The sequence below is a fragment of the Diabrotica undecimpunctata genome, chromosome 1, assembly GCF_040954645.1.
Source record: "Diabrotica undecimpunctata isolate CICGRU chromosome 1, icDiaUnde3, whole genome shotgun sequence".
Classification (NCBI taxonomy): Eukaryota; Metazoa; Arthropoda; class Insecta; order Coleoptera; family Chrysomelidae; genus Diabrotica; species Diabrotica undecimpunctata.
Window position 1 is genome coordinate 49,316,118 of NC_092803.1, and position 21,796 is coordinate 49,337,913.

Sequence of the window (21,796 nt, forward strand, 5' to 3'; positions counted from 1 at the left end):
TATTTTTGTTCCATGTTAGTCAAATTTTGATTTAGTTAGTGGAAACACATAATATATGCTCATACCCAATATTAATTGCAACTTAAAATTAAACAATTAAAACAATAAAATTTATTATTTAAATCTTTATTTTTGAAATTTTATAGTATATACAGTGTGTCAATTTTAAAACTTACAATATCTCATGAATAAAAGCTGATACCGAAAAATGCTTGAAACTGTTTCTAGGATAGTAATGGGGAACTAAAATGACATGAATGAGAACTCACCTCATCAACCCTCTAGGCCCCACCCACCACAACCAAAAAAGTTTAAATTGCAAACCCCTACTTGTGATTCATCATTGAAAGGGCTATAAAAAATGCTATCCAATGGTATAAATAATAATTATACAGGGTGAAGCAATAATTGTAAAACTTTGGCTTAAATGGAAAATTTAATGAGGTTTATGTTGAACTACAAATTTGTTAAAAATGTCAATTAAGTAAATGGTCAGATTGGGTTGCGTTGTTTTGTAAACAATAATACAGCCTATTTTCAGATTCTGCAGGAGCTTTGGGCTCTAGTAATAGGGCGACATGCTTGCGTAATGCTTTCTCGCAATTCCCAAGTGACGCAGGTTGAGTTTTATAAACCACTGACTTGAGGTAACCCCATAGAAAAAAGTCAGGTGGCGGTAAGTCTGGTGAACTCGGTGGCCACGCAATAGGATCTCTCCTTCCAATCCATTTGTTCGTATAATTAGTATCCAACCAGTGCCTAACTGGAGCTGCATAGTAAGGAGGTGCTCCATCTTGTTGGAAGTGCAGCATATCTTCGTCTAGAGCTAGATTGCCCTGATTGTCCCTTTGGTTCTCGAATTCATGCACAATTAAAGGTTCAGTGGTATTTTCAATATTGAGTGTGACCTTCTCTAAATCGATGCGGGTTCGCATCGCTTCAGTGCCGACAGTTTTATTTATATACATTACCATTCATAAAAGTACATTTATCAGCGAAACAAATATTTTTTAACATTCTCGGTTCAACGCGAATTCTTTCAGTCATGAGTTCACACAAACTGAATTCGTCGCTCTGGATCATCATCGCCTAGTTCTTGAAGAATTTGTGTTTTGTACGGCTGAAACTTATGAAATTTCAACACATTTCTAACCGATTCATGTGAAAGTCCCGTCATTGCAGATATTTGACGTGTTGATGCAGTAGGCTATATTGCAAAATGTCCAAGGACCTTAATTTGTGATGCTTTATTCAGTAATCTTGGGGCATCCCTTTTTTAATTTCCACTGATCCCGTTTCTCTAAACTTTTCAACTAAATCGCGGACATACACGTGGCTTACATTTTTCTCCGGATGCCTTTCATGAAGTATTTGTTCGTAAATAACACTGGTTCTGAGAGGCAAATATGAAAATGATCTCCACATTTTCAGGTATACTGTAAACCATCGTGACAACTACAGCTGTATGACAGTACCGATCGTACAAATGATGAAAACTAATGACATTTAAAATTGTCAAATAAACCAAAAATAATTATTGAATCTGACAGAACCCAAAAAACAGATGTTTTCAACTTGTTTTGCAAAAACGGCAAATTAAGTTTTCATTTAACAAAAAAAAATCCTACTGGCACTTATCATTAAAAATAATAGTCCGGGATTACAAATACAAAAGTCATAGTAAGCCGGCTGATATTAACACCCTGTATAATTATTAAACAATAATTATACAGGGTCATCAACAAAAATCTCATTAACTTTTCCATTTAAGCCAAAGTTTCATAATTATTGCCTCACCCTGTATAATTGTTATTTATACCATTGGATAGCATTTTTCCTAGTCTTTTCAATGGGTTTGCAATTTAAACTGTTTTGGTTGTGGTGGGTACAGACTAGGGGGTTGATAGGGGTGAGTTCTTTTTCATCTCATTTTAGTTCCCCCTTACTATCCTAGAAACGGTTTCAAGCATTTTTCGATATCAGCTTTTGTTCGTGAGATATAGCCCAAGTTTTAAAATTGACACACTGTATAACTTATGTGAATAACAAATAAGTTCGTCGATAATTTATAATTCTCAAGTAGTTAAATTCACAATGTTTTCACGTAAAACAAAATAAATCTACACACAATATCTTATGACGACAAACAATATTTTTACTAATGTGTACTGTACAATCCTTCAGGTATATTAAATTTTAGTTGATTTTACGTTTCTGCGACCGGTTTCTAAATTTACAATATTTTTACTATTGTACAGCATTATTCTGTAAAAAGATGATAACGTTATAGTACATTTTATATGTACCTATATCTTGTGGTAATTCTTATTTTTATACTGTCTTAAGGCGGTGTTCATAATCAGGCGATATAAGTATCGTAAACGATATACAATACACTATACGCACAAACAGATACTTAAAATCTAAATAGAGACGATAAAAACAATTTGGCTTTATGAGACGGAAGTCGACAGATGACAATCTAGTTTTGCGTGTCAATCATATATATATATATATATATATATATATATATATATATATATATATATATATATATATATATAACTGTTTTGGATGGGTTGGAGTCAATAATAGGGCTATTGGTTAACTATTTTTTTAATCTCGAGCTTTCAATTGTGTTTACAATTATTATCAAGAGCTAAAAAAGACAAAATACTTACAAGGTTGAACTAAAAAGAAAAAACAATTTTTGTTAACTTACCAAATAAAAATTAGTTTGGTAAGTAAAAAATCACTGCTTACATGTTCAAAATATTTTATATAAAAATGTTTTGATCTAACAAATGTTTCTCCGAAAATTTCTATAATTTTGAAAACATTTTTTTAATATAAAAATAATTGAATTTATAAATAAGTTCAAATAGCAACCAATTACAAATAGCCTCAATGTCATAAATGCCAACATAAAATTTTTATTCTTGACAATTATATTGCCAAAAGTAAAACTTCGTTTAAACATTCTTTTTTGTTTAGTAACAAAAAGAAGAAGATTTATTCACCCTTGACAGATGTCTGAAAGAATGTGATAGATATATGGAGAATTGAATATGACATTTTACAATTTTTATATATAAATCATAAAGAAAGAATATAATTATATATTTTACTTAAATTTTGAATCTCAGATCTTTTGTTTAAACTCTTATCATTTTTGCTAATACAAACCATTTCCAAAAAAGTCCTTTTAAATTTATTACTTTCACTACATAAAATTTTAATGTTATCAAAATCCATAATATATTTTGATAACATTAAAATTTTATGTAGTGAAAGTAATAAATTTAAAAGGACTTTTTTGGAAATGGTTTGTATTAGCAAAAATGATAAGAGTTTAAACAAAAGATCTGAGATTCAAAATTTAAGTAAAATATATAATTATATTCTTTCTTTATGATTTATATATAAAAATTGTAAAATGTCATATTCAATTCTCCATATATCTATCACATTCTTTCAGACATCTGTCAAGGGTGAATAAATCTTCTTCTTTTTGTTACTAAACAAAAAAGAATGTTTAAACGAAGTTTTACTTTTGGCAATATAATTGTCAAGAATAAAAATTTTATGTTGGCATTTATGACATTGAGGCTATTTGTAATTGGTTGCTATTTGAACTTATTTATAAATTCAATTATTTTTATATTAAAAAAATGTTTTCAAAATTATAGAAATTTTCGGAGAAACATTTGTTAGATCAAAACATTTTTATATAAAATATTTTGAACATGTAAGCAGTGATTTTTTACTTACCAAACTAATTTTTATTTGGTAAGTTAACAAAAATTGTTTTTTCTTTTTAGTTCAACCTTGTAAGTATTTTGTCTTTTTTAGCTCTTGATAATAATTGTAAACACAATTGAAAGCTCGAGATTAAAAAAATAGTTAACCAATAGCCCTATTATTGACTCCAACCCATCCAAAACAGTTATATATTTGTTCCAAACGAGTCACAAGTACTTCTTTTTTCTTATTCTTATATATATATATATATATATATATATATATATATATATATATATATATATATATATATATATATATATATATATATATATATATATATATATATATATATATATATATGTAGGAATATTTCTTAGTATAAGTATTTAGCATAGTTTTATTCATTAGTTACGCCACTGCAAGATACCACTTAAACAATATGCTTAAGTCGCTATCAAAGAGACTGGATTCAGGGGACAGGAGATATGGAGACAAGATCACACATTCCTCCTGAGCTAAACGGGATTCGATTTTTGTCGCCCGAACTGAGTAGACTTAAATTATCGTACACGCCGAAAAAGACGAAACCAATTAACGACGGGGGTGTTCGATATTTTAATTCGCAGACAATTATCTTGTGTATTGTGTACATGTAAATAACATCATTACAGTGTATTTTATGTAATAAAGACTTCTCGCATAGATCGCGGACTTTTACTATAACGTTAATTCCTCTTCAAATAATAAAAGAACTTAATTAGACCTACATAGATATATATATATATATATATATATATATATATATATATATATATATATATATATATATATATATATATATATATATATATATATAGCTTCATAGAATTCGGGAACGGTTTTATTGAATGAATATATTGGATGATTTAAAGGACTGGTGTAAAATACCTGTGCCACGAGTTTCGGACTTTACAGAAAAAGAAAGGCTCCTATCAGACACCACAATGTTGGAAGTCCATTTGAAAGATTAGTTTAGGATGTACAGGAGGAGTTCCAGAAAGTTAAAATGGTTGCAATTACATGTTGGTCCTGATAGATTAATTCACAAAGTGGGTCGGGATTTACACATTTCCAGACCAGAAGTCCGCCACTATTGCAGATGTTTTGATCAAAGGGTACATCAGCCGATTTGGGCTACCTTTGGAGATCTATAATGACCAAGGAAGAAATTTCGAGAGCGATCTATTCCAGAGAATCAGCAATTATATATATACACTTGGTAATGCATTTTAACTTTGTATTATGAGGATACTAATCCCTGACAGTTTTATTTAGCAAAAATAAAATCAGTATCTACCTCACTTGAAAGTACAGTAGGTAAATACTTAACTGCTTATTGTTGGTTCAAATTGAATTATTTTTAAATTATAGATCCCAAATTTGATAAATAAAATTATTACGAAATAGAACACACTTTATTTTATTACCTTATTGATTTTCATTTATAATCCTTTACCCAATACATAATAATATAATTGTCTTCTATTTTTTTATCTAAAATGTTTAAGAATATTTATTTTATTGAGTAGGCTTTGGTAACGTTGGCACGGAAAATAATAGGAAACTTGAGTATTATTTGAGTTATCTGTTACAATAACTGTTGTGATATAAATTATTGTCAACAAAACATGAATTTTGAATATTATAAAAATAAGATATGATGTATTGAAGAGGCAAACAAGATTTTGTTTTAACAAGCATAATACATTAGTATATCATTATTTGATGATAAACTAACTGCTTTGGATATACCTATAGGTATTTTGAAAAAAATTTAAATGACATTTTTGATGAGGAATATTTGGTTGAGAGAAACACAATTTGATTAGAACAAGATGGAGCACCTGTATCATATGTATCATATTGTTGAATTTTTTTTTAATTATTTAAATGACAAATTTCATAATCAGTGGATTGGAACTTATGGTTCTGTTAGGTGGTTCCCTTCTTCACCAGAAGTACATCTTCCTGATTTTTAAAAAACAATATAAAGCATTTAGAAAAATAAAGCCAATGCATATACTCAATTGTGTAAGACTTTAAGAAAACGTGTCAATTATTATTATAACAAAAGGAGGTGCATTTTGAAGATTTATTATAATTTTCATATTTTTGTAAAATTAATTTTAGATGTTGTTAATTGTGGTTTGTTATAAAGTTAATATTTTTGTAAAATTAATTCTTGGTATTTAGTTTTTTGTTGTAGGTAAATTTGGTATTACTATTGTTTAAGTTGATTTATCTTATTTCTGGTAAATAAAACTGTGAAGGATTAGTATCTACATTATAGAATGTATAACTAAGTATTTTATTTCTAAGTGTCTTTATGTGATGCCAAATAAACATTTTATTTGCAAGTAGCTCCAATGACTGAAAATAGATATATAAATGTGTTATATCAGGTAAAAGAGAAATAAAAATGTAAATGCAAAATGTCAAAACATATAAGGTGTCTCATATAAAAAAAAACCCAAGTTGCTATTATATTTCCTTAGTGAGACTACCTAAAAAAATTTTGTATATCACTGATCCCTTTCATATTATCAAAAGTTCCAATAGTTTTTTTAATTTTTCTTACTAAAGAAAAATCTATACCACTGTTGTTTTCGACATTTTTAAATAATTGCCCTGTATCTTTCTAATGTGGGGAGCTATTGATGATTTGATTGACCAATGGTTACTTTAATGAAAAAAGAAGTCATGACACCTTCAATACACCTGTTTCTATCTCCTCCAGTTTTTGGTATACCTTGCAAAACATACCAATTTGGGACACTCTGTGCAATATACCCCCTTAAACATATTACCAATTTTAATAAAAAAATGTACAAAAAATCATATACATATATTTCTTAATATAAAAACATATACCATAAAAAAATCAATTTAGTAAAAATGGTACAACAAATATACAATTCCTAGCAGATTTTACTGTAGTCCACCTTCCACTTTTATGTTCTTTGCTTGCACTAATAAGAAGTCTCTTACCATCTGCTGTAAACTGTAAACAATTAACAAAACCTTCCACAGGTATCTGCATAAGTTCTTTGTAGGCTTTAAAGTTGTTTTCCAACTTCCACAATCTGACAAGGCCATCTTGAGAACCTGAAGCTATCAAATCTGTATTATGCAGAGCAGTGACAGCACTTATCCAAAAGGGTATTTTTGTTTGTGAATCAACACCATGTGCATTGTTGATAACACACAAAGGTTTCTTTCTCATCATGCTCCATATACATATTTCTCCATCATCACCTCCAGAAACAAATGTATCTTCATTTATCAATTTAACATTATCAATATTTCCTGTGTGTCCATTGAATATCAATTGACTTTCTTCAGTAATTTTCCACAATCTCAAATCTCTTCCACCAGAAGAAACTAATCTGTCTCTGTATAGAGCATCTATTGAAGATATAATATCTTGATGTCCAAACAATGTCTCCACATAGGCCATTTCATCTAAACTCCACACTTTAGCAGTCCTATCTTTAGAACATGAATATAATGTATGAGAGTCTTTTTTAAAGCAAACACCAGTCACTGAATTTTTGTGTCCTTGAAACTTCTTGATAAACTTAAAAGTATTTGGATCCCAAATATAAACATCACTGGATTTTGTACCTACAGCTAAATATTTACTATCAGACGATATTGCTAAACTCAAAATTTCACTACTGTGGCCCACTGTTTCTCCCTGAGAGTTTTTAACAAATGGAATTACACCTATTCTTTTATTATCTGATAAGGAATACTTCACAACTACTCCATCTTTACTACCAGCAAACACATATTGGTCATCAGAAGAAATACATAAACAAGTAAGACTTTTATGTTGTTCTCTACACTTTAATGTTAACCGGTTGTCTTCATCTATTTGTTTATAATTTTTGGCTACTTGTAGACGTAATTTACCTGTCTCCTTCAAGTAGTCTTCCTTTAACCTTTTAGATAAAACTGCTTCATCTACTTCTTTATCTTCCCTTCTAGCTTTTTCTTCCTTTTCTATTTCTTCCAAATAAATCTTAGCTAAACGAAGCTTCTTTTCTTGCGCGGTTTCATGCTCGTCCTCTGAAAGAGATGCATCCGATAGTTTATCTTTAACGAGGTCTTCATCTTCACTGCTGGTTATTTCCTCGTCCTTTTTAGTCTTTACTGGTTTATCCGTTAATTTACGTTTCTTAATCTTGGTGACTGCATACTTTGCTCGCTTTACACCATTCTGCTGCTTGCCTTTTATAAAGAATGACATTTTAATTCAATAAATAAAATTTTTGCTTAAACTTAAAGTTTACTTTTAAACTTTCACGTGTGAAAACTTTTTTGGTTATGTTTTAAGACAGCTGTCATTCTAAATAAATTTACAAATTAAGCACAAACATATCAAAAATAACTGCGTTCCATTTTTATCTACACGTTCTCTGGGTTTTGGAGTAATTTTTGTAATGAACACAGCTGATTGGCCAATACGTTTCCCGCAAGTTGCATACGTTTTAAACCTACCTTGTAATCACCAAGAATCTCGGTACTTGTAATAATCTAAAATAAGAAATAGGAATATAACATAAATTTTTTGTGAGGATGATAAAGTCAGGTACAGGAAATTTATGTTCAGCAGATCAAAGATTATATTATCTAATTGTAGCTTAAATTTAAGGTGAATATCTAGTTGAACAATAATATAAGCAGACAACAAACATTAAATGACCTCACTTCATAATATTTTGGGTAATGATAATTTAGATAATAAAATGGGATATTTTTAGAATACTTTGCTGTTCCCCGAGGAATATGCGACAGTAGACCACGTATGCTCATTTGATACAAAGGAAGGGTATGTATATTGCATGAAGTTAACAAACTGCAGAGTTATTGCAATTCTTACAAGATTTGATGAAAAACAGTCATATTACTTGGATATTGAGGAAAACTGATCCAAAAATATAAGTGCTATGTAAATAGCTTTAGATGATCCAATCAAGTATTTATCTTCACCATATTTAACTAAATCAAAGTACAGCAAAGATTTAATTTCCATTCAACCAAAGGTTTAATTGCTGCTATTATTTGTTGTATGAAATAGTTACGAATATACAGGGTGATCAACTTTTGTGACAAAGTCCGTTGTGTCTGATAGAGGAGATAATAAAAAAAAGTTATTTATAATAATAGAAGCTAGCTACAATCTTCACAAATGATTAGAAACCTAAGTAGATAATTTGAAAACCGTCTTCAAGCTTGTATTAACGTTATGGGAGCTCATTTCGAACACCTATAATGAAAATAACGATTTCTTTTCTATTTTTTTTTGTTTGTTGCTTTAAGACATTTGAGCCTAGTAAAAAACTAAATACAAATAATAAATTTGAATCCTGAAATATCCATTTTTCCGTTACAATTTAAAATATCTCCATAACTATCAAGTACAGGTTTAGATAAGGAAAGAGAGAGAGGACAGGTAACGTTCGTTTAATAAACCTTCGAAAAGTGAAGCCAGTTTTGATGTGACCGCCATGTTTTGTGACTGTACGTTGCCCATTACTACCTCTCGCAAGGTTATCAGGTCTACTGATTTTTCAGTAGATCTACTGATGTTAATTTCAATTTACTGATTTACTAAAGCACTATATCGATCTACTAAAAAATACCAGTGTTTAATTAAAAATTTAGAAAAATCTATTTATTGATATATATCCATTAATCCATTATTTTCAATCTACTGAAGAAATAAAATATGACTTGGCAACCTTTTTGGTGCCAATTTAGGCTTCAGTCAATTCCATACGATTACGCGTCCCCTCTCTTTCCTTGTCTAAGAGTACAGGCACAGAATAATAAACAATCAGAATGCCCACTCTGCTGACATGTTTTAAACGGAACCAGTGCTATTCAGTGACATTTTATCTGGTGTGCATAGAAAAATTGCACTATTTTATTCGTACTTTTAATTGAAGAATAGATTAAATTATTTCAAATGTACTAAATTAATAATCTCTAAAAATTTAAATTACAGTGCTGTCGTAGCTTGTTACAAATTTCTTAATCCGGGTCTATGTTTCCGTTTAAAATATGGCGATCGCGTGCTGACAAACTTCAAAGGCGGCATCTGAGAGTGGGCATTCTGATTACATCAAGAGAAATATACGTACCAAGTTTCACGACTTTAGAGAGTGGCAAGAGTTATCGCATAAACAACGACTGTTCATTTACTTGTACAGTTGCTTCTTATGTATATTTACAAATTAATCCTAAAACTAAAAACGCGCGGGTTTTGTAGGTACTACATAATATCCAGATACTTCCAGTAGAAGATCGAAATCTCCCCCCTTTAGTGGAGATTTGACATTTTTTCTATATGGAACGCAAATATCGAGTTTTCTGATCATTTTTTTACGAAGCTGACCAAATATTGGGTCTGCAGTTAACATGTCAAAGACAAAGATCATGATAGTGGATAGACTACATAACAATCATCCATGCATAACCACGATTGACCGGTTTGAGGTCATACTTATATCTGGGATCATTGATTCCATACACAGGGTCACTACAGAAAGAAATAAAACGTAGATGGGATCCAGCAAAAGTCTCTGTGAGGAAGATGACCAAAATATGGAAGGACTCAAATTTTACGAACTATAAAAATGAGATTAATCAACTGACATGCGGATGTGGATCTTGGACCCTACAACAAGCGAAAAGATAGACGCTATTGAAATGTTCTGTTGGAGAAAAATGTTACTAATTCCGTGGACCGACCACAAGACAAATAATTCAATTTTAAACGAGCTAAATTTCAGCCAATAGCTTTCCAGCAAAGTCCATCTCCAACAATTAAAATACTTTGGACATGTTCATATTATGAGAGCAGACACAGGAAACATGGAAAGCCTTATTATCCAAGGAAAGGTAGAAGGCCGAAGATCATGAGAAGGATTCCCAACAAGATCGATCGACCAAATTACCTGAATATGCAAAAGACCTATGCATGAGTTGCAAAAGAGAGAGCAAAAGAAATGACCAGAGACAGACATCTTTGGAGACGGACAATACACGTCACGATGACCACTACACTCCTTCCGAGGGGTCAGGTCTGAAGAGAGATAAAGTAAAGTCATAGGATTCTCTTGAGGTCTACTTTTACCTTCTCCGACGTCGCTATTAATATTCGCCGCTCTGGATTTTTCAGTCTAAGTCCCAGTAGCTATTTCTGGCCGTTTCCTGATGCTGCTCTTCTGAGCTGGCGTTTGTTCATAATTAACTTTGGTCTTGGGGACACTCTCTGGATGGGATATGGGCGGAGACAGAACTCTCGACCGAAGTCGTGTCTGCTTGCTCCCGTTATGTCTTTAATTGCTAGATATCTGATCAAATGTCAAATCCCTTGTGAGTTCTCCAGATCTGTGGGGCATTGCTCAACGCAACACTTTTCACCTGTACGCACGTTTCATATGCATCAACTGGCACGATGGTGGTACACTTCGGAATAAAGGAGTACAAATCTGACCATATGATGATCCAGTTGTGACACAGATGTCTGTGATTTGCCCACTGAGCATGGTTTAAGTGTTTGTGTGTATGTCATGTTCAATCAACAAATCTACACTAATGACATAGGTAGCATAGGTCAAGCAATTTTTCCAGTTGTAGGTCACTCGTACTTTCCGCCAGACAGACTTTTTGGCCAATTAAAAGACACCCGAAGTTACATGTCCTGAACAGTATATTAAAATAATAGAAAATTGAGGCAAAACCTACAGGTTAGGGGGTCAATACCCCAGTTCACAGCGCATAATAATGTCAAAAACTCCAAATGGCGTTGTGAGAATGGGAGAGGTGGTAGGAGTGTAGCTATGAAGGTAAGTTTTCCATTAAAACCAGATAAAAAGATTAGTATAGGTACACAGAGACTATTGGCAAAACGATGAAACATTACCCTTTTTCAAGAAAGTCTTTGACGAAAATTCTACAGCATCTACATAAAAAAAAGCTAGTTGCTTCAGACCGCAAGATGCTTTGAGGGAAGAGGAAGTAGACAACAAAAATGAAAAATTCTGTTTGGAATAATTTCGATATTTAAATATTTTGTATTTTTTCATTATTGATTTGTGACCATATTTTATAATAAAAATTCCTGCCATTTTAAGCAGGAGTTTGTGGTCAAACACAATGTCTCAGCCGATAACGTGCAAAACTCGACATCTCCAAATTTAAATTTCCATTTAAAAACAAAACTCTGATAGCTAAACAAAAATAATATACTTTGATGTAGGTTATTTGAAGCAGACATAAAGTTTCTTTAAGTTTTTTCTGGTTTTCTTAAAATTTGTTTTAATGGACATGTCAGGTTTTAAATTTAGACAACTGATTTATATTTTTTTTTTCAGATTTTGTTTCAATTTCGATATATGATGAATAAGTTTTTAGCCTTCTCAATCTTAACATCTACATTGTTGGCATCATTATGTTAAACATATTGATTGACTTGATATCATTTCTTAAATCAACTGTTTATTTTTTATTTCACATAATTCCTCATAAATTATTTTCGTTTCCATTTCTTCGCATATGCACATATCCTGAATGAAAATGACATATTAAAAATTGTTTCTTTGTCAACTATATTGTATTCCCAAACTATATTCATCAGCACATTATTCCCTGCCTAAGTATTGCCTCTCTCCAATATTTCTTTTATAAAGCACATTGTTTTGCAGATGTTTAAGGTGCTCTCCTATATTCTGTACAGTGGTAAATGAGATATTATAGACAAAAATAACAAAGTTTTAAAAGGTCGCTTTATTAGAAAATCAAGAATGAGTGCAGAAAACTTATGCAGAATGATCATTAATAATGCAATATTATAACGAAATATGTAAGTAAAGCCTTAAATAAAAATATCATTAATTCCTTAACTAGCACATTCCCCTGTCTTCTGTTCTCCTCCTTGGTGCAGCTTTGATGATATTATCAACACGCAAGATCATTTCAGCTGCTTCAGATGCCGAGACTAATACTTGTCTTTTAACAACAAAAGATTCTGTGATTCCCAAGGTTTTCATATCTCCCAATTCACCCTTCTCCATGTTAAGTCCCATGGTGCTCTGGCTACTGTTATGTGCTGCCTTAAGCTCACTGACCAATTGAGCAGAGTCATAACCTGCGTTGTCTGCAATAATTGTGGGCAACTGCAACAAGGCTCTGGCAAAGGCTTCCATTGCTACAGCTTCTTTTCCTGGAGTGTTAGCAGCAGCTCTAGATACCGCTGTGGACATTAGGGTTTCACTGCAACCTCCTCCATACACAATTCGACTCTCTTTGACTGTGGCTGCTAATACACACAAAGCATCATGAATGGATCGGTCAGCTTCATCAATGATCTGTTGTGTAGCACCTCTGATGACAATTGTGCAAGCTTCTCCAAGAGCAACACCACTGAAACGAAGCAGGATATCTTCTCCAATCATGATTTGTTCAATAAGCTTACAAGTTCCTAGTTTTACCAATTCTGGATGGTCAAATGTTGAGACAATCTCTCCTCCTACAATTCAAAAATACTTAAATTATAATTGATATAAAATTTACATATATGAAATGGCAGGATATTAACTATATTATACACATTATACATCAAAGTAATAAGTATGTTGAAAACAAAAGGGTTTATGATGAATAAACATTTACTGAAAAAACTGATTTGCTAGTTTGTTAAACTAAAAGTTTGATAGAGATTCAGTAGAATAATCATAAAATACATGAAATCAGTGATAGATAAATTGTCATATACAATCATTTATAAAAAATAGATTAAAAATTAAAAATGTACATTTTATACTTGTGATATAAAAATTTTGATTTTCTGTTGATTCAATTGTGTTATTTAACATAATATTTTGTGAGGTTTTTCCTTGTGAGATCTTGTTAGTGTTTTGTTGAGTATGAATTTCAGATATTTTCTTAAGTAACAACTGGAATTTATTTATGGTTGGGTGTTGTAAGATTTAATTTGTGAAAGTAACTTCAATTTAATTTATTACTCATTGTGTTTCTAAATAGTTTAAGTAATTTTGAAAATGTGTGGATATATTGATTGGATATTTATTGATATGTTACGAGCAGAGTCTTTTGTATTTTCTTTTGAATTTTCAATATACTGGTACATTTTAAAAAAGTGCATGTACTAGGTTTTCAAATGAATTTATTTGTTGATTCACGGTTTAAATATCTTCATACCTGATATTTCGAAAATACTTAATATTATTCTTATCTTAATCCATTAATAATTCCTAAATAGGTACCGGAAAATAGAAAGTAAAAATTCTCAAGAACTAGCCTATTGGGGTCTATTCTATTACGCCAGTCAGTTCTATCCATTGCCAACTGTTGCCAGTTTGCTGCGCCTACTTTTCTACCATCCTCATCTACACCATCCCTCCATCTGAGTTTTGACCTACCCCTACTTCCCACAGGTTGTGACAAAGATTCTTCTAGGAGGGTTGTTCTGCTGTGATCTTGCCAGATGTCCTGCCCATCTTAGTCTTCCTATTTTTATAAGAGATACTATGTCTTTACCACCAAATATATGTTTATATCTGTGATATATCTCGTAGTTGTACCTACTTCTCCAAACACCATTTCCACAGATGCCAACGAATATTCTTCTCAGGATCCTTCATTCAAATATAAGCAGGAGGTTTTCATCTGCCTTGGAAATGGTCCATGTCTCCGATCCATATGTCAACACTGGTTGTATAAGGGTTTTGTATATGGTTATTTTTGTTTTTTTGGCTTAAGTTTCTGCTTCTCATATGTCTACTCAGTCCAAAATAGGTTTTATTAACTTAGGTAAGGAAAATTCAATGTAGTTTACATTTGGAATTTGAGCAGTTACTTTTGGGAGTGTACAAACTGTTAAAAAGTTTTATCATGTGTATTGTGTGAAAGGTATTTGATGTTTTATACAATGAAAAGTATTTTGCTCAGCATGCAGTAAAATTGTTAGTAAATACCATTACAACTGACAAGTAAATCTATATTATTTTAAATTTCGTTAAAATAATCAGAAAACCATAAAATATACATTTTCCATTGCTAGGTTATTTTGTTACACATTAAAATGCTTTAAATACCCCACAGTCTAAAAATTATTTAGTTAACATACTGAAGGAATTTTTTTTCGCAGATACCATGGGAAAAAATCCAAATATTTCAGCATTGCAAGGCTGCTTTAATCACTGGCAAAAAATAAATTAGAATCAGGAGAGAAAAAGCAAGATCTAGTTGTTTAGAGTCAACTAATATGAAATCAAGTGAGCAAAAGATATTTAACCAATGATTTGTGTGAAGCATTGTTAAGCTCAAATATACCTTTGTCCAAATTATGAAATGAAAATTTGCACATGTTTCTTGAAAAATACTCCAAATGAAATATTCCAAATAAAAGAAGCTTAAGAAGAAATGAGGTCGATTCTGTATATTCTGTGGTACTGAGTAAAATAAAATTAGATATAGGAGACAATTATTTTTATGTATGTGTGGATGAAACAATTGATTCTTGTGGCCGTTACATCTCACATTTGTTAATCGGAGTATTGTTCTGAAGCTATTTTCTTGTGGCATCTTAATGCAAATTACTATTTTTGTTGCGAATGAGCCACAATTTTGCTTTAAAATTAAGTTTATTTGATGTTTCAGTGCCACAAATCGAAACATCAAATAAACTTAATTTTTAAGCAGAATTGTGATTTATCCCCAACAAAAATAGTAAATTGTATTAATCAGAGCCCTTAAAAATGAGCCAGCTTATAAATTCTCATTTAATTGCTTCCAAGCAGTTGGATAAAACCAATGCATTAACAGTTTCAAGATTTTTGCAAGACAGTTTAGCAAAATGTTTTCTTCCTTTAGCTGTTTCCAAAGAATAATTTTTAACTTTCTTTCAGATGTGACACCTGACATGGTTAACATAGGAAACAATTTGAAAAAATGTTTATCCACATTTAGTACACAAAACTTGATTAGATCATGATTTAAATAAGTTCACATAAGAAATTAGAAATAAATTTCCTCTTGTTAATAATTTAATTTCAAATATGAAAAAAATATTTCATAAGGCACCTATAAGAACTCAGTTTGATAGAGAACATTTGCTGAATCTCCCTCTTCCACTAAAACCTATTGTTACTAGATGGGGATCTTGGTTAGAGGCTGCAATTTTGTATGCAGAAAATTTTGCACAATTGAGGCCAGCGGTAATGAAATTAGCTGACGATTCTTCCTATCACTTACACATTGATTTTGTGTCAAGTTGTATCCTTTAGCTACAGGATACAAGTTTATCTTTAATTGAAGCAGTAAAACCAATAAAAAAGTTTGAACTATCTTGAAAAATTTTTACAGGTCAAATTGGTGAAGATATTTTAAAAAAATTTAATTCAGTCATGAATAGAAATACTGGTTTCATATTTCTATCTAAGGTTGCAAATATTTTAAGTGGAGTGTTAAATGATGAAACACTAAATGTAGAGGCTGAAGTTGCAAATAATTTTAAATATGCTCTCAAGAACTTCAGTGGATGTAGAACAGAGCTTTTCTATATATAAACATCTGTATAAAGATAGGCAACATAACTTTTTGTTAGAAAATTTTGAAAAACATCACATATTGTTTATTTTTTAATAAATAACCATGTATATATATTTATCTAATTAAAGTAATTGCTTACAATTTTTTTTTATTTTATAATAACAAGTACTATTTTACAAAATTAATATATTTAAGTGGTTTATGACATGCATATTTTGTTTAAATAAATGTATAAGTATACAGGCATATTTGACACACACACACATATATATATATATATATATATATATATATATATATATATATATATATATATATATATATATATATATATATATATATATACTGCCCTACTAAGAAAGAACCCCGTATCTCCAAAATTTGAAAAATTGAGATATTTGCACCATATGAATAATTATGATTTATATAACATATTCACATAGAGAAAAACCCATATTTTACATTTCTAAATATTTTATGAAAGAAAATAGTTTTTCGTAAATGCCAAAAATGACTATTATGCTTAGTATAAACCTAGCATTTGCCGCTTCGTAGTAAAAACCTGGTATATGCTCAGCAGATACAGGTTTTTAACGTAGGATAAAACGATATGCGAGTTTTTTCTAAGAAAAAGTTTATGATTATCATGATTTCGTCGAGGCTGTTAAAACGTGTAATTTGAATCGTGTGGTGGTGAAAGAAATGGGAGTTTCCGATTTTCTTATCTGGAAAGAGTTATCATAACAGTCAAAATTAAAGAAAACAGGGTCACATATTTACCTATCACAAATTGTTAAAGTAATCGTGAAGAGAGATAGCAAGATTTTACAGGTTAAGATTGATGATAGCGAGGAGTTGATAGAGATGGACTTTTTGCAGCCCAGAGTGTTAAAATCTGGGATAAAGGACCCCACACCTGTGACGAAACCTTCTGGGATTGCTAAGAAGAGAAAAAACAAATATTTAAAAACTTGGGTCAAATTATACCAGCGAACCATCATCAATTTTGGGAAGAATTGCCAACTTACAATTAATAATAATTTTCATTTTGTATTTTTAAATAAACGTTTTTCGTAAATACTTATGTTTTATTCAACAAATGTTCCTAAAAAATATTATTAGAATATTTAAATGTTTTGCCTTTCGAGGCAGTTATATAGATTTTATAATACTTACATAGTTAAAACCAAGCTTAAGACAAATTTGGATAATATGTGGTATTAGCTAAGTAAACTTGACATAATTCTTTGCTTTGTTAGCCCATATGTCACATAACTAATGACCATGTGGTAAATTTGCAATTTTTTTTTTTGAAAAAAGTTAACTACGATGCTACACACTCTACCCTAAATGATTTTGTGTTATTATTGTACCAAAAGCACAAGAGATTAAACAAAAATCTTTAATCGCATTTTTCTCAAAACTCGCTATAGTGGAGATAAGGGGTTCTTTCTTAATAGGGCAGTATATATATATATATATATATATATATCTGTATGCCGGAGGTAAAGGGCACTATGTCACAAATTTGTAATTTTACAGGAGAAGCGTTTTAAGTTTATTTTTGTGTTTGTTTATTCACAGGATGTATGTTAATACACATTATGTCACAAACCCTTGTCTAATTTATTCTTCAGATTATTATCTTTCAAAATTGTATTATTTAAAACACATATTGTGATAATAAACTTGATTTATTTTTAATAAAAAAAAATTAAAACACAATGTAGTGGACATAGTGCTGTTTACCTCTTCAAGATCTTTTGGGTCATTGTACTAGATGTATACTAAAATGCATTATACAAGGTTAAACTTTAATTTGTTTCTCCTTCATGACAAACATTACAGGGTAAAGTGTAAAACTTAATATTTGTTTACATTTAACGACCGGGATACTGTTAGAATACTAAAAGAAACATAATATATATCCCTCATGCATCAAAAACTTCTTCTTCATCATCTTCTGGGTAATCACTAGCGTTGTTAGATGTAGGTAATTTTTTATAAAATTTATGACATACAGATGGTAAATATGGTAGCAGTGATATCAAGTCATCGAACTTTTGGCGAGAAATCGGTAATAAGTCATTAGTGATAGGCAGTAGAACTTCTGGCCATGTAATTTTTTCACTTTTTCGAAATCGTATCATATCAAGTTGTTTGAAATTATTATCATCAAAAGAAGTTTTAAAAAATAGCTTTACTATAGCCTCTCGACGAACTTGAAGATGAACACAGGCAGACATTAATACACGTTGTTTTTCAGTGTCAAGTTTTCTTAAGACAAAAGGAGCTTCTTTTCCGACAGATAATGAGTTGAATTGCTTGAAGTCCTCACATTTCATATTGTGTACAGTGTATTTAGTAGTTGTTGCCAATCCCAAGGAGTCAGTATTGTAATGTTTGGCACTCTTTTCTTTTCCTTTCAATGTGACCATATACAGTGCCTGCTTCCATATGAGTATGGCCCTTTAACAAAAACTTGTGATCTATTTGCGGGAATTTGTGGGAAGGTCTTCAAAATCCAGAAATATGCCATTACAATAAACGTATTTTTATTTTGATCATAACAGTTTGGCCATTTTAATAAATACGAAGCCATTTGTTTTCTGTCACGAGCTGCTTTACTTTCATCCCACATCATGTAGTGTACTGAAGAGTCGAAGGAATCATAAATCGTAAAATTAAATGTCCACAATTTTCTCTTATAAAAACTGATCTTAGAAGTGCTTTGTAATCAAAGCTGATGATACTGCAATGTACACAGAGGTATAGGGTTTCATGTCCACATGGTGCCCTCTGCCTCTAAATAAAATGTGACATGATACTTTTTTTAAAGTGCTTATCTTCGTTATTTTATAACGTAGGACATAGTGCTTTATACCTCTGTGTGGAGAATTAAAAGTTCATTATAACTGCAGTTTAATCTCAATATTGACAAAAATGGACATAGTGCCCTTTACCTCCGGCATACAGATATATATATATATATATATATATATATATATATATATATATATATATTAGCATATATCTTAATTTTCAGCCTGCATATTTGCCTGACACTGAAAAAAATCACATAAATTATCTATATAAAGTGACCCACCTGTGACAAGTGCTAGCCTTTCAATTCCATCAAAATCTGCATGTTCAATAGCCATAACTCCTGCATCAGCAAATAGTTGTTCAGGATAATTGTAAATCAACTGTCTATTAATAAATACATTAGCATTATGTTTAAGAATTTTGTTGACTTTGTCTTTCATTTTTTCCTTTTCTGCAGATTCCAGCTCTGCAATTTTAGCCATTGAATCTACCTTAATGTGAGAACCAAATACTTTGATTTTATCTGTGTCCATAGGAGTGTTGGCTATCAGGATTTTTGCATTTTCTACTCTCTTTGGTTGATGTACACCAGGTTTTTTGTCCAATAAGAAACCTTCATCCAAAAAGGATTCTTCCAAGGTACCACCAGTTTTCTTAATTAGCTGGATAGACTGTAAATCACCTGAACCTTTCAATCTTAACACAGCATCTACTGCCAGTTTGGCAAAATGTTCTTTATGTTGTGACAGAATCTTTGAGCTGAGTGTAGTTCTGGCAATGTTCATCAGATCTTCTCTGAACTTTTCTAAATCAGAGCTGTTGTCTTTGGCAGTGTCTAGAAGAGCTTTTCTGGCAATATCTACTGCTTTTCTCCAACCTGCAATGATTGTTTGTGGGTGGATTTTCTGTTCTACAAGTTTTTCTGCTTCTTTAAGTAGTTCAGATGCTACAAACAACAAACAATATATTAGAATAATATGATAAAGTAGTAAAAATGTATTATATTCTAGTCGTTGTGTAACATTGGAAAACAAAGGTATGAACATCACTAATTTTAAAAGAGAAGTAGTAAGCTATTTCCATTTTTTATTAGAGCCTTTACAAAATTTATCAAAATATTATATATTATAAGCAAACAAATCAGAGCCGTAGACAAGTCTCATACATCATAGTTGTAATGAATTCAATTAGTTCAATGAAAGAATTCTAAGATTGTGAATATTTAATAACAAATAGAAGTGCAACTGAATGTTACTAAAGTAAAATAATTTTCAAAATAACTATACCCTATTAACTTATTCATGTAACTATTTAATTAATTACCTAATACTGTCACTGATGTTGTGCCATCTCCTACTTCATCATCCTGGACTTTTGACATATCTACCAAAATTTTAGCAGCAGGATTATCAACACCCACCGATTTTAGAATAGTTGCTCCATCATTAGTAACTTCAACTGATCCTGCAGATCTACCACTGGATACTAAAATTTTATCCATTCCTTTTGGTCCCAAGGTGCTCCTAACCAAATCTCCTATAGCTATAGCACCCACAAAACTACTCAGTCGGGCAATCTCTGCCCTTTCTTCTTCGGCTTCTTGCTTGAGAATTCTTACGGGATTTAGGGATACCTACAGAAGCATTTTATTATTAAATCTTAGATTTTGTGGAAAAAAGCACGTGCATAGCCGGTGCAACACCTGACTAGATACAATTATTGTTTACTATTAAATTATCGTTTAAAGTAATACCATTGATATTTTTATACAAAACATAGAGTAACTAATATGTACCTACCATTTTTGTTTCTTTTTAAAACTGCAGTATGATTGAAATTAACAAAATAAATTGTCCAAAATTTTCGTTTGTCAAAAGTCTGAAAATCTACCACACGAAGAGAGATTCAGTTTATGAGTCATTTTCTTCTTCTGTTAGATTTTTAAAATTCTTTCATTTGTCAATTTAGGTTATGCAAGGGGAATAAGGGGATAGTTGGATCACGTTGGATAGTGCTGAAGACCCGATAGTGGAAGTAGTGGAATTAGAGGAAGTGGAAGTGGACTCTGTTTTTATTTTCTTGTTTGTCACCAATGTCACCATCAAAGTATTTTGTAAGACATGTTATACCAAAGTTATACTGTGTGTTATGATTAGTTCTAGAGTTACAATTGAATTTTAAGAAAATTTCAATGAGTGCTGCGAATATTGTACAGTACGTTATAGTACGTGGGGATCTCCTCAAAGCTCTAGAATGGCCTGCCGGAGCAGTGATAGCACAAGCTTGTCATGCTGTTACAGCTGTTACACATCTCTTTTACGAAGATGAATTCACTCAACGATATCTTAAAGACTTAGATAATATGCACAAAGTTGTTTTGGAAGCTCCAGATGAAAAAAGTTTAGTTAATCTTAAAGAGAAATTGGAAGAAAATAGTGTTAAGCACAAGTTGTGGATAGAACAACCCGAGAATATACCCACATGTTTAGTTGTTAAACCTTATCCTAAGGAGGAAATTCAGAAATATTTCAAGAGGTTTAAGTTATTCAAAACGTGATTATTAATGTTTAACAATAAATATGACAGTCGTTTTTATTTGTTG

The 21,796-nt window shown here is 31.0% G+C and overlaps 3 protein-coding genes across 3 annotated transcripts; 1 reads left to right on the forward strand and 2 right to left on the reverse strand.

The window, feature by feature from the left end:
* Window positions 1–6,613: 6,613 nt before the first annotated feature.
* U3-55K (U3 small nuclear riboprotein factor 55K) lies at window positions 6,614–8,127 on the reverse strand. The gene has a single exon (XM_072528529.1). The coding sequence runs from the start codon at window positions 8,033–8,035 to the stop codon at window positions 6,665–6,667; it is 1,371 nt and encodes a 456-aa protein (XP_072384630.1). The 5' UTR covers window positions 8,036–8,127; the 3' UTR covers window positions 6,614–6,664.
* Window positions 8,128–12,564: 4,437 nt separating this feature from the next.
* CCT2 (chaperonin containing TCP1 subunit 2) lies at window positions 12,565–21,133 on the reverse strand. The gene is made up of 4 exons (XM_072542125.1): window positions 20,994–21,133; window positions 20,518–20,827; window positions 19,475–20,140; window positions 12,565–13,324 (listed from the first exon to the last, which is right to left on the reverse strand). The coding sequence occupies exons 1-4, from the start codon at window positions 20,994–20,996 to the stop codon at window positions 12,699–12,701; spliced, it is 1,605 nt and encodes a 534-aa protein (XP_072398226.1). The 5' UTR covers window positions 20,997–21,133; the 3' UTR covers window positions 12,565–12,698.
* Window positions 21,134–21,228: 95 nt separating this feature from the next.
* Window positions 21,229–21,789, forward strand: LOC140448990 (putative peptidyl-tRNA hydrolase PTRHD1). Its single transcript, XM_072542131.1, has one exon. It carries the CDS (start codon window positions 21,386–21,388, stop codon window positions 21,749–21,751), a length of 366 nt encoding a protein of 121 aa, XP_072398232.1. The 5' UTR covers window positions 21,229–21,385; the 3' UTR covers window positions 21,752–21,789.
* Window positions 21,790–21,796: the final 7 nt, after the last annotated feature.